A 16,129-nucleotide genomic window follows, 5' to 3' on the forward strand; every position below is an offset into this window, starting at 1 on the left:
TCCTTCTATGAGCAAGTCTGGTATCATGGGCATCTTAGTAACGCCTCTGGGCCATTATTTTGGCGGTTACTTTGAAGCACTATCTAAATGAGCTTTCATTTAAGTTACCACAGGAAATCAAAACTACTTGTGTAGTTTTGATTGCTGACGTTATCCACCAAATAAGGTTTTATAAATCCTTTCTCATGGATCTTTGAGGGCCATATCGCTCTCTTGCTATCTCTGGTATTGGACATATGTGTTATGCCACTAGCAGGATATCTGTAATATCCTGATATAACTGTGATAGGAAAAAGTAACTGAGGCCAGAGATTATGTGCTAGTTAGTCTTTTAAATTTGTGTGGGCAGTACTTCCATGAATATTTTCAGGTTTGGGACTGTTTGTCAAACAAAGACGTTTAAAGATTTCCACAGACATTTCAAGGAATGTGTAACACTTTTTTTTCCCCGGCATGCATATTCTAATTTTTTTATAAATTACATTATGATCAAATGATTGTGTTATGACTATGCTGATCCAACCTTATGAGGTGAGGCAAGTGGGTCCTTACTATTTGTAAATGTTTGTATTATTCAGAGTTTTTCTGAGAATATTACCCCAGCTCTACCGTGTTACTTTCTCTCTACAGTGGCCCTGACACAGTGCTGTTTAAATATGACTGCAAAGCTCCCTTCATTAGCCTAGCAGTGCACCTGTGTTAGTTTCATCTTGTGATCAGTGATCCTTTTTCACAGCACAGTTTCTGCTGCTCCTTTTGTCAATAATTTAGCTTTTTTTTTAACCAGCACACTCATCAGTCTGTGTACAGACTTCCAGCTTCTTGCATCTCATTTGGCCTTGACATTTTAACCAAACTGCTGATTGCTAGACCTGTTTCACAGCCGACTGATTCTCCCCATTGTGCAAGCTTACACAGATTATGTAATGTCAGACTTCTCACTTCAAAAATGACAAAGCGTTATCTAATTTTTTAACAGATTGGGGTCAGAGTTGGTAATCCTTTGTATGAAAACGATCTGAATCAAATTGGTAACTTTTCTCCCTGTATGACATAAGGCTGTCTCTCATGCACTTGCAATCACATCCGATTCTCTTAGCTTGGCTTCCCTCTGGCAAACTCTTGGGAAACTTTCAGCTAGTTCAAAGCCTGGTTGAGAGGCCTAGGTCCCCCTGAGTTAAAGCCCCACTGCTGGAAGCTCCCACAGTAGCTTCCTTTGTGCCTGCATGAGCAGCTTGCTCTGTATTCCTCTCTTGCACAACAAAACTCCATGTATAATTCTCCCAGGCTCTAAAGAGGAGATGATGAAATCCCAGCTTCCAAATTCCCTCTTTCTAGATTTAATTGGTGGTGAATTTGATTGTCAGTTTAACATGTAGTGTGTTATTATCAAGGTTCCGATTTCTTTTATGATGGTGAAGTCATTGAAATCATTCATGGAAGAATCTGTATTATTTTTATTTTAGTTCCCAGTAGATTCCTTATGTGAGCTTTTCTTTAAAAGACTGAAGACATGCAGACAACAAATCAGCTCTGCTGCCTGCAGAATATCAGCTGGGCAATTGATACGTCATTGTCAGTGAATTATTAGAGCTATAAAACTGGTTTTTGACTTGGGTAATACAGGGAGCTTTAAGTTTGTAGTTTTAAAATATGTAACATTGTTTTGTCAAGCAGGACAGTGGCATGTAAGTTTTACTATAGCTTAAAGGAAGGTGTTGGTCACTGTCTCAGTGCTTCCAGCCGTTACAGCTACCAGTGAACAACTGCATGGCACTTTCATTTCATTGCAGAAGTGGTTGACAGAAACAAAGGAGTGTTCCCACTGGTGTAATGAGTAACTTGAATGTCAGATCCCTTTTTATTGTCAGGTCACTTCCTTGGTACGTCTCCAGTTTCAGGTTTTGTGACTGAGGTGTAGAGAAGCAGTAACCTGTGTGTTCATGTGAAGGGATTACTAAGGATGGTGCTGTTTTTTTGTTTTTCTTTTCTATTGCAGTGTGGTGTTATTAGCCTGGTTATTTCTGTGGGGAAAAAAATCACCTCAACTGTTCTGGGGTCAATTTTGAAATAAAGGTTTGATAAGGTTTGAATGATCATGAAAGAAATAAGACAGATGTCGAAGTTTCTTTATTTTGACCAGCAGTTCAAAATGTTAAGATGTGGCAGCCAAAGTAGGAAGTGCCACTAACTGTAGTTCCTCTAGTGCCCATTTGAGGCCGTTTCCAAAAGTGGGTCAATCCCCATAGGGTCCCATGTTAAAATACCGGCTTTACAGAATACAGCAACTAATACAGCCCTCTACAACCAACTTATCCCTTTGTTACATCTGTGCGAAGTCTAAGTTTTCTTATAACTCAGCTGTTGAAGCTTAAAGTTTGGGGCCTTTCTGCTTTGACTGACAGGAACCATAATAGCCCTATTCAGAGGACTAGTACTTATTCGAACTGAGTGTACTTGGTTTCAGTCGTTTTCCATTATGATTGAGTACACCCTAATGTGCATGGATGGGGTCATTATCGAACATGGCTGAAAGTCCATTTCAGTCAGTGTATGTGGCACAAACACAACACAACAATGTAGGACATCAATGTTATACCTGCTGCTCAGTGTATGGCTTTTTGTTGACTTGTTGACATCATATTTTTAGAGCATTTCAGATCGCTTGGAACCCCGGCCAAGTAGGTGCTAAAAATGGACCTGGTCCCAGGTACTACCACCTAATAGAAAACCCTAAAAGGCTAATCGAGTCCAGCCAAGTACTTAATAGTGGAAAAGGGTTATAATACCATTACAGACAGCTGCAACAGGTGTTGTTAGACTAACTCGATTCACTTACCTGGATTTCTCAACCACATCTGTGATGCTGGTGCCTTTTTGTAACATTTTTATTGTGGTTTATTGCAAAAACTATGACTGTGCTTTTGTGAATAACATTCAAGGATTTTGTCTGCATACCTTGCTTGCCTAAATATTTTGACATCTGGCTCAAAAAATTCACTCAACCTGTACTTTATCCCCAAACTAGATACTCGTCACAGTGGCTTCACCACAGTGTCCTGTCCTCGTAAAACCACAAATTATACATCAGTTTGATTCTCCAGATTTGGGCAAAGGAAAGCTGTATTTTTCAGGCACATTTATAGGAGTCTTTGGAACAGGACAGCTCCCATCAAGCCTATGACACACTGTATTTGCTCTTGAATTATGGGCCCGGCATTGGAAGTGGTGAATGAAGCTCACATAGTTGGGGTGGATGTTTGCCATGGTGGAGTCTCCCTGCTAACTGCACCACTCAAATATTTACAACAAACTGAGTTGTTGGTGAAAAGGAAACAACAGATTTGATTTGATTTTTTCCACTGCAGCTTAGTGGATGACTCATAGTTTACAGTCACACTACATCTGTTGTGTGATAATAATGATCAATTATGTTGACCTTGAACAAGAAGCTGTGTTTTCTAAATGATGTTTCCTACTGGGTTAGAAGTGGACATTGATGTCATGATTTATTGACAAGAAATGCCTCTGTACATGATCTCTCTCTTTTTTTTTAATATTTAATTTTTCTCCAGACACAAACCTCAAAGTCTGCTGAGCATTGCTGGAAACGCTGGATAATTGATCCTGTGTGTTAGTGTGTCAGGGCAGCGCAGCACTGTGTTACCCTCGTCCTTTGCCCCCCACCCTGACTGTCTTCTAAAACATTCCTCAGCTGTGATATCACCAGCAGTCCTGAGGGGTTATTTACTGTCTGAGGTTGAGGTTTATCAAGTGTGGGATGGAGGTGGGGGTGTTGTGTAATTGAATGAAAGCAAAGGGGGTGAGGGGCACAGATTGAGTGTCTTTGTGCGTTCTCAGACCGTATCTCATCTGCCCTACTTGTGATGCTTTATTCAAGTCTGAACTGGCCTTAAACAGAGCTCTGTGACTAGCTCATAGGAAATCCCAACTTCATGCTCTGCAGCTGGGATACATGAGTGTCTAGCTAGGTGTGAGCAAGTCTGTCTGATTCTGTCTGAAGTTTATGCTATGTATGCACTCATTTCATCACTATAGTCAATAAATAAATAAAGCTCATCACTAAAGAACTCAGATTAAATGTCTTTTGGTTTGTACATTGGGTAAGACCAATTTAAAGCAAAGATTGGATAAATATGGGAAGACATTTCACACATTTCTTGAAGTAATTAAACTTTGGAGTTTCTCTCCAAGCAAAGTGCCACAAAAGAACCTCTTACTCCCTTTCTTTTCTTTTCTTTTCTTTTCTTTTCTTTTCTTTTCTTTTTAAATAAGGTGCACAGGTCCTTTATTTTCATGTTTCAAGAATAACCTCCAGTTATTCAAGAGATCTCACAGGTTTGCATTAATGCAGTTTGGCCTGTGTTTCTTTAAATGCTAATGACGTTTTTAGTCCTTCAGACACCCACAAAAGGGATTTAGAATTCCTATAAAAGCAGTATCAGGATGCCTTTTAAGGAAATTGTGCATGCAGATTTACTAACACACAGGATGTGATGCAACTGTACTGTTTATAGTGAGGGCCCAAAGCATACAAAGAGACAAACTCCAATCCCACATTTTCAGAAAATTCTCTTTTCTTTCTCCACTAGACGTGAACAGAGGTCCCTGCAGCTCGATAGCCTCTTACTGTAAGGTCTGTCATCATGGTCGAACCAGCCGACAGGTCGTCCACAGCCGGGCAGAGGCTGGGTGCTCCTGAAAGCTTTGGAGTGTCCACCCTAGAGCCAGGTCTGCGCCCTCCTGCCCAGCCTCCAGGACGCCAAGTCTCCATGAGGGTGCAGATGCTTGATGACACACAGGAAGTCTTCCAAATATCGGTGAGTAACATAATGTTGGATTATTGCAGGCATACTTTAGTGATCCAGAGGGATTTAAAATAAACATGTGGGAAGTGAAGAGTGGATGTGTGAGGTTTGCACACATCTTACTGTCCATGAAAATATCCACAGCAGTGGTTGTGATGGGAGTAAAACAGGTGTTCAGCTTGGTAGAACCTTCTTGTGTGTTGTTATTGCAAATAAGCAGTGCATGAGTTTAGTTTCTTTCCATTAACCCATCAAATTTCCATATTTGTTTTTGTTGTTTTGCTTTTTAAAATATTTACATGCTTTCATTTCATTTGGTAAATGGACTGGGACTTACACTTTTCACTACAAGCAACATTCACTCATGGATGGATGACTTGAGAGCAAGTCTGGGTTCAATATCAAGATGAGGGATACTTCAGTTGTATTGGCCCTGTTGGTTGGCGATCCACTGGCATTTCACTATTGCATTTCACGATAACTGTGTAACTGTCTGTGCTGCTCTGTACTTGGTGGAGGATGTGCTTCCAAAGCGCCCCTTTAGTTTATTTATTACCTAAGAGCCTGTTATAAAACCATCGCTGCTCTTGGGTAGCACAAAAGGCTCAAAGAATAAACCTGTACTTCTGTTCAGAATGTGCAAAATGACTTTCATAGTCTTTTTTAGATTTTTGGCATCACGAAAAGGAAGCATTTGCAGAGTGACATTATTGCCTTCAATGTTCAGATAAGATATTGGTTTGTTTCCTTAAGCCTCTCTCCATTTTCTCTTCATCTAAGCATGTGTTTGTCATTTATTTATTACCCTCTTGCTAAACTGTCACTTTATTAACTGATACAAGCAGAAAAGGAGGGTAAAATATTAAACTATTTTTCCACAGTCCCCATGGAATTCATCACCAGTTTTTGCTCCATAGAGATGGTTCATTTTGTTCCATCCACCTTGAGTCTTATCTTCAATCTCCACTTCCTTGTGATACACGGGAAGTGGGACAGAAGCCAGCTTCCTGTCCGAGCACACCACACCTACAGACTCCTGTTTTGGCTTTGCAGACAGAGGCAGACTTTATTCTGTTTTTTTTTGACTACTTCCCAGCAGCTTGTGTTTTTCTAAACACTAAGCCTGCTCCCCTTTTTATAAAAAGATTGCTGTTATGGCATGTGTATATGTAGTAAGCAGTCCTGCATTTGTCCTGTGTTCCTAAGTTTTCATTTTCTTCTTCTTTGCTTTTATTTAGCCTTAAGCCTCCCTCTTCTGTCATTTACTCCATCATAAACATACATAACTGTATATTACTGTAGCCAGTATTCACCCTGCTTCATAAATATTTGCATGTGTTTTGAATCTCCTTGTTAGCTTGAGTATGTCATGCTTGTCTACTTGTGCTCCCTGACTTCCTAATGTTTTGTTTTTTTTTCTTTTAAAGGCGTCCTTTGAGAGGTGGCACAGACAGCAGTTTTAATCACATTGCTGCTGCTGTGGTACTGTGGTATGTCATCTCAGGGTGGGCGTATCCTCGAATTTCAGAATTAATGTCTGCTGCAGGCTGACACAGAGTTTGGTTTCAAGCCTTCCTTGGTGATTTGCATGTCTTTAAAAAAAAACAGCTGCTGTATTTTCAGCTTCAGATTTAGGGAGTCTTTGTGATGATAATCAAGAGAGAATCCAGAAAGAATCACTGTCTCAGCTGGCTTCTCGAACATTCAGAGCTGCTGGTCTGTGGGGCTGTAATTGGTCCTCATGAAATGGCCAAGAATGCATGCGGTTGTTGGAGTGAAAGTGCCTCAGGATGTGTTTGAGTGGATGATTGGACAGTTTGACAGTGGCCTGGGATCTGGTGTCTGTGAGGGGATGTCATCTGCGTGTGAATACTACTAAATTGATGTCTCCACAAACTGATGTTCTCCACAAAGCAGCAGCCCTCTTCATATCAGGGAGCTCTTTTCTCTATCTATTTCTGTCCTCAACTCCTTTCACAGCCTCTCACACACGTATGAGTTGGTCTGTCTCTCTGGACCCTGTTTCAGCTTCACTCTTTACACCACAGGAGAGCAGAAGTATCAGGTGAAAACAGCAGCATGAAACTAAAATAGTAATATTTTTTATGTATTTATTTATTTATTTTTATTTTTCGTTGCTGTTTTAAAAGCCAAATGTAATAAAAGATGAACTAGAAGGAGAGAAGCGAGAACAGAGCAGAGAAACATGGAACATGGGAAGTGAACCAACCAAATTAATGACAGTTGTTTTCAGTGCTTCTTACAAATTTGGTGAAATAATGGGGACATTGTCTATTGAGCCTGACTCACCTAATCTGTTTTTTCCTGTTACAATAGCCTCCAGTGTATTTGTGCAGTAGGTGCAGTCGAATGTGTGAATCAGGAGATAAGCCTGCAGCTTTCACTAGCATTGGCACTTGACTGGGCATTTTTTCACTGCAGTGGAGGTAAAGTAGAAGGGTAGCTCATTAACCACCTTGTTATCAGCAAACCTCAGGCTGCTGCAGGAGAGGGGCAATAAATATTAAAAATACATTTAATTTTAGTTTTTTGTTTTTTTTTTAGCACATGAAGAACAATGCAGACATACCATAGTGTTGTTGTAATGTTGACTAAAGCTTTTTGGGGTTGATTTCTTGAATTTGTTCTTTGTTTTAAACCACTTTTGAGACCAATTACAAGGAAATGAAGATATTTCTCCAAAATCAAGGGATAGTTAGGAGTGCACATTAATTCAGCCTGTTTAAACAAGTCTTCTGCAGGCTGAAATGCCAAACCTGCACTCAAAGCAAATCTGATTTTTGCATACTAAATGAAAATAGATCCTGTGCAGTGTTTTCATATAGATAAGTTTCAGCTAGGTTGTGTTTAGAGGACATAGTGCTTCTGTCTGTTTTCTGGGCTTCAAACGGCAGTTGCTCCAGTACTATGTTTACAATATAAAAATCACTATCTGCAGCACATGTAGCAGAGTAGCATCACAGCTGTGCTGATTGCAGTCACGCTCTATAATCAGTCTTCCTGAAGAAATATGGATTTGGTTAATGTGCAGTCTCAAGATTATCATAAAATGTGCATTTACAAGAACCACAATAATGATTATATTTTTAGCAGGTCTTGGCTAGCTATTAATTGGAAGGCTAACTGTATGGGCCTATCACTTTCTTCAGTTTGAAGCTGCACATATTGAGAAGCTTTGCACATGTTTTGATCAATATTAGCAGTAGCTTTTTGCATCAGTTAAAACAGTAGAGCACAAATTATTCATTTAACAGGGATCTGTCACATGAAGGTGACTCGAGGCATTTGGCTGTGTCGACCCTTTGTTCCCTTCACTTCCACTAAGATAAATGCCTGATTCATCCAGTTACATCAAAGCGGTTTAGTCGTTAACTATCTTGCTATCTACACAAATTGTGTGGCACAGAGAATTATGAGGAAAAACATGACCAGTTGCAGGAATGTTTCACTTTATTGCAATAGTAGACGTTGTAAGCAGTGTAGGAAACTTTCTGTTTGTATGAAATCTCAACAAAGCGCAAATATGTATCAGAGTTTTGATGCTGTTGCTTGTTATTGCGGCCAAGGCAAGCAAGAAAGAATGGCTGATGATGACCTCACTGCTCTATATTTCCTGCAGCATCCAAGGACAACTTCCCCTCTGAGTGGTTTTGCCATAGCAGTGTTGGCAAACCACAAATTCTGAGTTTTCCTTCTTTGTTGATTCTTACCTTAACATCAGTCTTAGGCTTGAGTTAGCCTTTTTGTAAGATGTATAATTCGTTTAGCTTTAATCAGTCTAACCCACATTAGAGTAATATAAGAACAAAATTCAGACTGGTTTAATCCCACAGGCCACATCTTTTTGTGAAGCCGACCCCAGAATTTTGTTCTACAGACCAGGACAAATAAATTGGTTTGTCATGGAAAATAAATTTAGGACTTCAGACATGGGGAAGATTTAGAGTGTATGTACAGCAGGGGTCAACAAAAAACCCCCACTGAAAATGGACTACTGTGACATCTTTATTTTATAAACACACATTTCTAAGATCAGAGCCACGTTCTTAATATGAGCCTCTGTCTTTCATGCTCAACTGTCTGTGATTCCTATGATATTTCTGGTGTTCATGAAGCTGTATCCTCAGGCTTTCAGTCTGGAGTCTGTTCAGGACCATGAACAGACTCTGTCTCTCAGATTTCCCGTGAGAGCTAATGTCGAATCCATTAGATCCAAAGAAGACCTTGCAGAGTTTTTAACTGCACTCTGCTGTTCAGAGGGAAAGAGATGAAATTTCATTAAAAACTTCTCCTGAAATCACGACAGACTGGGCAGATCATCTTGTGCGTTCAGCACTTTGTTTACTGATAGTTAACATTTTATTATTTATATCTATCAGCCTTTTTCTTTGAGCTGATCTTTGGAAATGTATATTATTTGAGTGTACACCACATTAATAAAACATCATGACATGACATGACGTAGGCACACACTGCATTAGTGACCACTGAGGCTACACACACACACGCACATACACAGAGGCACAGACACACTCAGTCTTCATTATTAATGTGTAAAAGAGGCAGAGATGGAGGTAGTGGTAGAGGTCACGCCCAGCTGGTTAATAATTAAAGGTAGACAGGATGTGTGTCTGTGTTTTTGTTTGCATACATGCTGAATGGAGCATAAACTAACAGCATAGCTTTCAACACAGACAATTTCAAGCATGCACAAAGGTTTAAACTTTTGACCTACTCCTCTGATTGTTTTCTTGCATGGCATTAACAGACTTTGCTGTGTGACTCACAAGTAAAACCGTTTCACATTCTCAACAGGCCACAGCATCCGTTATTAAGGGGAAGCAAAATAACCTACATACCAAAATCTGCAATAGCAACGATAATCAATAAGACCAGTGTATTACTCGTTATTTTGTGTTTTTCCTTTTTTCTTTTTTCTTTTAGTAAGGTCAGCTTTGACCTTGGGTGCTAACAACGAAGGTCAAGGTATTTAGCCAACCTAAGTACTCATGTCCCCCGAAGGTTAGTAAGTTGTTTTAAAGTCTGAAGACGATACAAAAAAAATTGTGGGTAATTGAAAGTTTTCACAGATTTTTCACATTTGGTGTGACCTGATTTTTCACCTAATTAAAACAGCTCGAGCTACCATCACACAAAATTTAAAAATGATATGTGGATGCTAGACTGCTAACAAACACATAAACAAACATAGTGGATTACATACTCCCTTCCTTCGGAGGGAGAAAATTTTATGAATTTTAAAGTATACTACCACCTTAAAGGATGCTATAGAAGCATTGCATTTATCTTACTAATGAGCTTTTCTTTTGAACAAAAATTCAGCCCGTCCATTCCTGTGCACCACAGGACTCTATTGTTGTCTGAAAAACACATTATTTTCATTTCTTTTTTTCACATTTCAGTCTCACCTACAACAGCCTGCTGATGGAAATGACCACCGGAACACCGTTATTAATCCATAGCTCAAAATAATCCCCAACAAATGCTCTGTTTGTTCTTCCTCACGTACCAGTTTCCTCCCAGTTTCCAAACCCCACAAAGGCCAGTTTAGCCGCATAGATTGAATTTATATCTCTGTTCATTATAAACAGCCAGGTTCGGGGAAACTCAGGTGTGCACTGTAATGGAAGATTAAGAGGGTGAGGTATGGTGATGATGGAACGGGTACAGCAGGCTTAACCTGAACAGGTTATTTTCAGAGTTAAAGATTAACACCAACTGTTAAAAGGTGCTTTTTTTTTTTTTCTTCCTGAAAATTTCTCCTGAGTTACAGATTATTGGTATTAATCAATAAAATTGTTTAGTAATGCTAAAAGGATTTCCACATATTCTTTTAGTAGGGGACAGTTTGAGTCCAGTTTTCTTAAAATCACATTTAAGGGCTCTAATGTCAGCTGTCACGTTAGACATAAACCATATTCAGAGTGGTAAGTAGGCACATTTACTTATAGATTTAAAAGACTAAATGGCCTGTAATTGTATAGCACTTTATTAGTCCCTAAGGACCCCAAAGCGCTTTGCACAACCAGTCATCCACCCATCCACACACACATTCAGTGTTTGTAGCCCTAACACTTTATGACCAGGTCTTCTAACATAGATGGTCCTTTCTCGGCTTGCCTTAGAGTCTGTGACTTTTATGTGACCGCACTTAGACGTATGAAGAAAACCTGTGTTAAAGAAAACTGCTGACCACTGATTGGTATGTTAGGCCGGTCCATACTATATACACACAGTTGTGTGTATATAGTATGCTTTTCTTTCTTTTTTTTTCAGCCTATTGTTTTGTACATTTAGCTACAGTTTGGACATACCTTACTCCCTTGGGGTCCTCGATGATGGCACCTGCAGCTGGTCCCTTTATTTGCCAGACATCTGCAGTGCTTTCACACTTGAGCTCTCTGCATTATGTTGAAAAATATGAGGTCTATCTCTGTTATGCCTGTCCCCTGTGGACCCACCCTCACTAAGAAATATCATTGGCTCATATGATGCCTTTAATGCCTCAGGTGGTTTAGGCCTACACATATGGAGCCACATGTGGCCTCCTGGAGCTTTCACTCCTACATCCCATTTGAGTCCATCTCAGACGATTTAATAGGGAGTTTGCAAAAAATCCCTTTTACCTGTTGATTAGTGGTTTCTGTTTGCTTGTATTGTCTTGTCTAGCATGATGCTTGCTTGAACGTAATCCCTGTAAGTATTTCCAGTATAGCCACATTAAACCAGACTTTAGGTTTCTTTATTAACGATGGCATGAATGAGAGGATGGTGGAGTATTTTGAACGTGCTCTGTCGCAATATGCAGTCTATAAAGGTTTTTGTTGCATGATTGGATTGTGGCTTTATGATCTGTGTCAGCTCCTGACCTTATGTGAGTGTTTGTTTTTTGTCTAAAAAGAGAGCTGGGGAAAGATACAGGACTCTGGGGGGGATGGTTATGAGGATTAGGATGATGGAAGAATAGACCACATAATTTGATAGACTAGCAGTCCCCCAAGGCCTGTGATAAATGAGCTACAAGTCCCCCGCCAAATTATGCAGGAACGCACACAGACTCACTCCTTAGCTCCAGAGTTAAGCTGTTGACATTTCAAATGGATGGCCTTTGTTTTGTCGGTGTCCACTGTCTTGGAATTGAAAGAGTCATGTTAAAGGAACCAGTATAAAAGGACAGATCTTAAAAGGCAGAACGAACAAGAAAATTACTTAAAATGACAGTAACACTGTGGCAAGTTGAATTTTCCCTGTTACTGGTTTGGATGCATGTATCATAATCATTTTAAAGGGGGCCTATTATGCTGATTTCCAGCTCCATTATTTTATTATTGGACTCTAGTGGAGTCATTTTGCATCATTCACAGTTTAAATGATCCTTATTCATCTTGTGCTGGACCTTGGTGCAGCTCCTCAGTTCATCCACTGTCTGAAAGAAAGTTTCTTCTGATTGGCTGCCAGTCAGTAACAGAATTACTGACCAGCATGTGGGTGGGGCTTCTGTGCTTTAGTTGACCATATTAAGGATATCCTCTTTTTTTTGACATCATACATGTACAAGAGTAGAAAAAACTGCCTGTTACCAAGTGTTTAGAGCAGTCTGAGGCCTGAGCTTTAGACCCACAGGAATTATTGTTGCATTTCCTGATCTTAAAATGACATTCCACTACTGTAACAGGTCCACTTTAAGGACACTGCTTTGGTATCATGTGGCCAAAAACCTTAAAAATCCTGACCTTGCTACTCAGCTAAGAACATCTTTGTGGATTGATTGTGGTTCTTCCCTCCTCAATAACAGGAATGACTGCCTCATTGTTGCACTTCCAGCACGCAGACCTTGGCTATTTGGCCCTAAGAAGAGGAAATTAGTTTTAATGTAGCCTTCCTTTAGTGCATTACTATTCAGAGAACCAGACAGTTAAAATATTGTGCAGTGCCAGATATTTTTAAACTCTGGGTTGCCCAGCGGCATGGTTTTTTTTATTTTCTTTTTATTTCATTTTTAATTTAATTTTCTTTTATTTGTGTGGGTCTGTATGTCTTCTTCTGCACTGTTTTACCCCAAAGCACATTTTAACCCTGCTAAAATTCATTTAGAGGGAGAGAGTGATAAGAGATGAGAAAATGGGTTTTAGAATTTGGAGCCAAACTCTACTCATGTGTCTTTATGTCTTTTAAAGTTGGCAGATCTTCTGGCAGTAGTTTAAATGTGTAGGTGAAACCAAAGTAAGGTAATGGTTAAAGACGGTTCTTCTCTTCTCTTCTCTTCTCAATAATCTCTTTCTTTCTGGCTTTTTTGGAGCACTTACAGAAATAACTGTACCTTTGGCAGGTCTCATTCGTCATTATAGACAGAAACGTGTGCGTGGGTGTGTGCGCGCATGTGTGTCGCTAGTCCTTGCCTAATCTACCATTGTAACATATTAAATCTATAATGATACTGGTTTCCTGGGCCACCCTAAACCATGTTTTATGGACTTACTATTTGACTTCACGGGCATATGCGCACGTGTGCATGCTACCACCCACCCTGTGGTTCAGTTGCCTAAGATTGACAGTAAAATAATAAAAGTAAATATTTGATTAGATTTGGGGTTGTGATATCCTCCTTTTAATGACTATGGCACAGATGGGAGCAAGAAATGAATTTGATTAAATAATATCATGACCACAGTGGTACATGGATTAGCATTATGTGTGATGTGTAGCCCTGAAATTGACCATCGACTGCACTCTTTCTCTGCATCGTCTAGTTTCCAAAAACTGAAATAAATGCAATCAGATTTTGACGGGGCAATATGAAAGATGTTGTGGTAGTGCCTGTGAAAGCTACTGAAGCAACTTGCATCATGATGTACACATATCTATGTCAATACTGTCTCAAATGGTACTTGCCTGCAATATCATTAGCTATCTAACATGCCTGATAAGGTGTGCCAGCATGGCCTCCATCATCAAAATGTGAAGGTGTGGCAAGAGAGGGAGTCTAAAAAAGAAACCTGTAGCCTGCAGGCTTGTTTCATCTTGTTTGATAAGAAGAAATCAAGCAGAATCAAAGAGTGCACACAAGTAAAATATCCCTGGGCAGTACTTCTTCTCATATTGAGCTGACACTGCCATGACTCACAATCCCATCTCGAGGTACCAAGTGTTGTTTTAAGAGGATAAAGGCAGATGTCAGCTTGACAGCATGGTAACTTCTGAGACTGTGTAAGCCCCGGATAGCATGTTAAATTTCATTACAGCACAGTTAGAAATCAAGTGAAAAAGTATGTCTTGTTTGGAAGTGTTACCAAGAGAAAGCCTTTTCTCTCCACAAAGAACATGACAGGATGTGCGGTGGTGAAGGGGTGATGATTTGGGCTTGTTTGGCAATGACAGACACTGGGCACCTTGCAGCCATTAAGTTGACCATGAACTCCTCTGTATACTAAAGTATTCTAGAAGCAAATGTGAGGCCATTAGTCCAACACCTAAAAATTGGCCCAAACTGGGTCATGTACCAGCACAGTGATTCTAAATTAATCAACCAAATACATAGACATCTACAACAAGAGTTCCTTCACATTCTTTTTGTAATTTAGGTTAATTTGTAATATATTTTTAATTAAATTTTTTTACCAGGTGCTCATTTTTAAGGAGGTAAACTATTGCTGTCTTGAAATATTAGCATGCCATGACTTTTTTTCTACATCCAGTGCTCTGATGGTCTATGGCTAATTGTAGCAGAAAATGGCTCATATGATCTTCACTCAAGTTATTTAGAAAATGGTTTACACTTAATCATAATAAGCACCTGCGGACCACTTATGTGCACCTAAAAAGCTAACCAAAGCAGGGCTTAGCAGAAGGTTAGGATACATATAAAGTGTGAATCTAATACAAATGCATGAGTCTTTTCTGCAATCCACATGAAGTGACCCAAGCTGGGGGAAAATATGGATGCAGCATGCTAGCATGAGTCTCCAACCGAGGAACTGTGCTGTATTATGTAATGGCTGGCATTCACTGTCTCATTCCTGTGGTCAGAGATCTCAAAAAGGGACTTCTGACTGTGGACTGACTTTCCTTTCAGCTTCTTCTTTCTTTCTTTAGCTGTCCCCAGTGTTTAACCAGCTAGGAGAGCAAATGCAGAGAGAGGATCGGTGATGATTCATCTTTTTACAGATGTAAGAAGGTGATAAGATTGTATGTCGACAGTTCTCCCTCTGCTTTCCAGACATTCAGCTTCCGACTTGAGCAAGTAGCTTTGGTAGAACCATGCATTGTGTTATGTTGCTATTAAGGTGGGCTTGTGCACGTGGAGCCACGTGGAAGCATTTAAAACTGCTGAGTTCAAAGAGAGGCCCACAGACGAAGCTGCCCTTGAGCAATGAAGGAGGAAACGAGTGTGTGAGTATACTATTCTACAGTATAGACTCTTTCTGGTCCAGAGACGATCACTGAGAGCTTGTTTCTGAAAGGCAGCGAGATGGGGGTAGAAGGGAATTAAAAAGGGCCCCACTGGGGGACGGAAAGGAGACGTGGTGCTGCACTCACTGTGAGAGACTGCAGCACTGGGAGAGAGAAAGATGAATACAGGCCCACATCCGTCTCCCACAGAAGCCTTTCGCGTTACGCCGACAGCCTCTGAATGAGCAAACACTTTCCTGCACTGCTTGGCTGCAAACGATATCCCCTTTTTTTTTTTGGTAATTGGAGTAAATGAAGTCCCCCCGTGATGCACTACTAAAGCCAGTGATGGAAGAGCTGGGCCCCATTTAGGGTAATCACTGCACCCCCCTGCTTCACTGCTGTACAAAACCACCAATTTAGTAGTTTTCCTGGATTGTTTGGAGCAGTGGCCACTGAGGTGGGCTTGTGGTGAAGTTTTCACTGCTGTTTTTACAAGTTCGTCTGGTCATTTTATGTTGCAAAATGGGAGATGAATTATATCCTGTATTTGACGGGGGTTGTGGCATTTTTGATGCTGTAAAAAGTAGCTCCAGTTTGGCATGGTAACACCAGCTGCTAGAAGAAGAAAACACTGGTAGGATTATTGCCAGCAGCTGGCTGACTGGAGGGATGCCAAAACCGATTTGTGGACCTTTTGTTTTATTTCGAAAAATGACTCTGGATGAGATTCTAGAAGGTGTTAAGGGTGACACGTGTTGTTGTTGGACACAGGAGTTTGCTTCAGGGTCTGATTTAATCAATTCAATTCAATTCAATTTTATTTATATAGCGCCAAATCACAACATAAGTCGCCTCAAGGCGCTTCA

At 40.1% G+C, this 16,129-nt stretch overlaps 1 protein-coding gene across 3 annotated transcripts in view; it reads left to right on the top strand.

Annotated features, from left to right (window-relative positions):
- LOC146681336 (FERM, ARHGEF and pleckstrin domain-containing protein 1-like) overlaps positions 1-16,129 on the top strand; it is a 68,698-nt gene that overhangs the window by 5,075 nt on the left and 47,494 nt on the right. For all 3 annotated transcript variants that reach the window (XM_085449783.1, XM_085449785.1, XM_085449784.1), the window contains exon 2: positions 4,614-4,841. In XM_085449783.1, coding sequence (XP_085305909.1) covers positions 4,668-4,841 — 174 coding nt within the window. In that variant the 5' untranslated portion in view covers positions 4,614-4,667. The remainder of the gene's footprint in view (positions 1-4,613; positions 4,842-16,129) is intronic.

This window comes from Copadichromis virginalis, linkage group LG23 (assembly GCF_057382275.1).
Source record: "Copadichromis virginalis isolate Kocher_CV1m ecotype Utaka linkage group LG23, C_Virginalis_male_GT1.1, whole genome shotgun sequence".
Taxonomy (NCBI): domain Eukaryota; kingdom Metazoa; phylum Chordata; class Actinopteri; order Cichliformes; family Cichlidae; genus Copadichromis; species Copadichromis virginalis.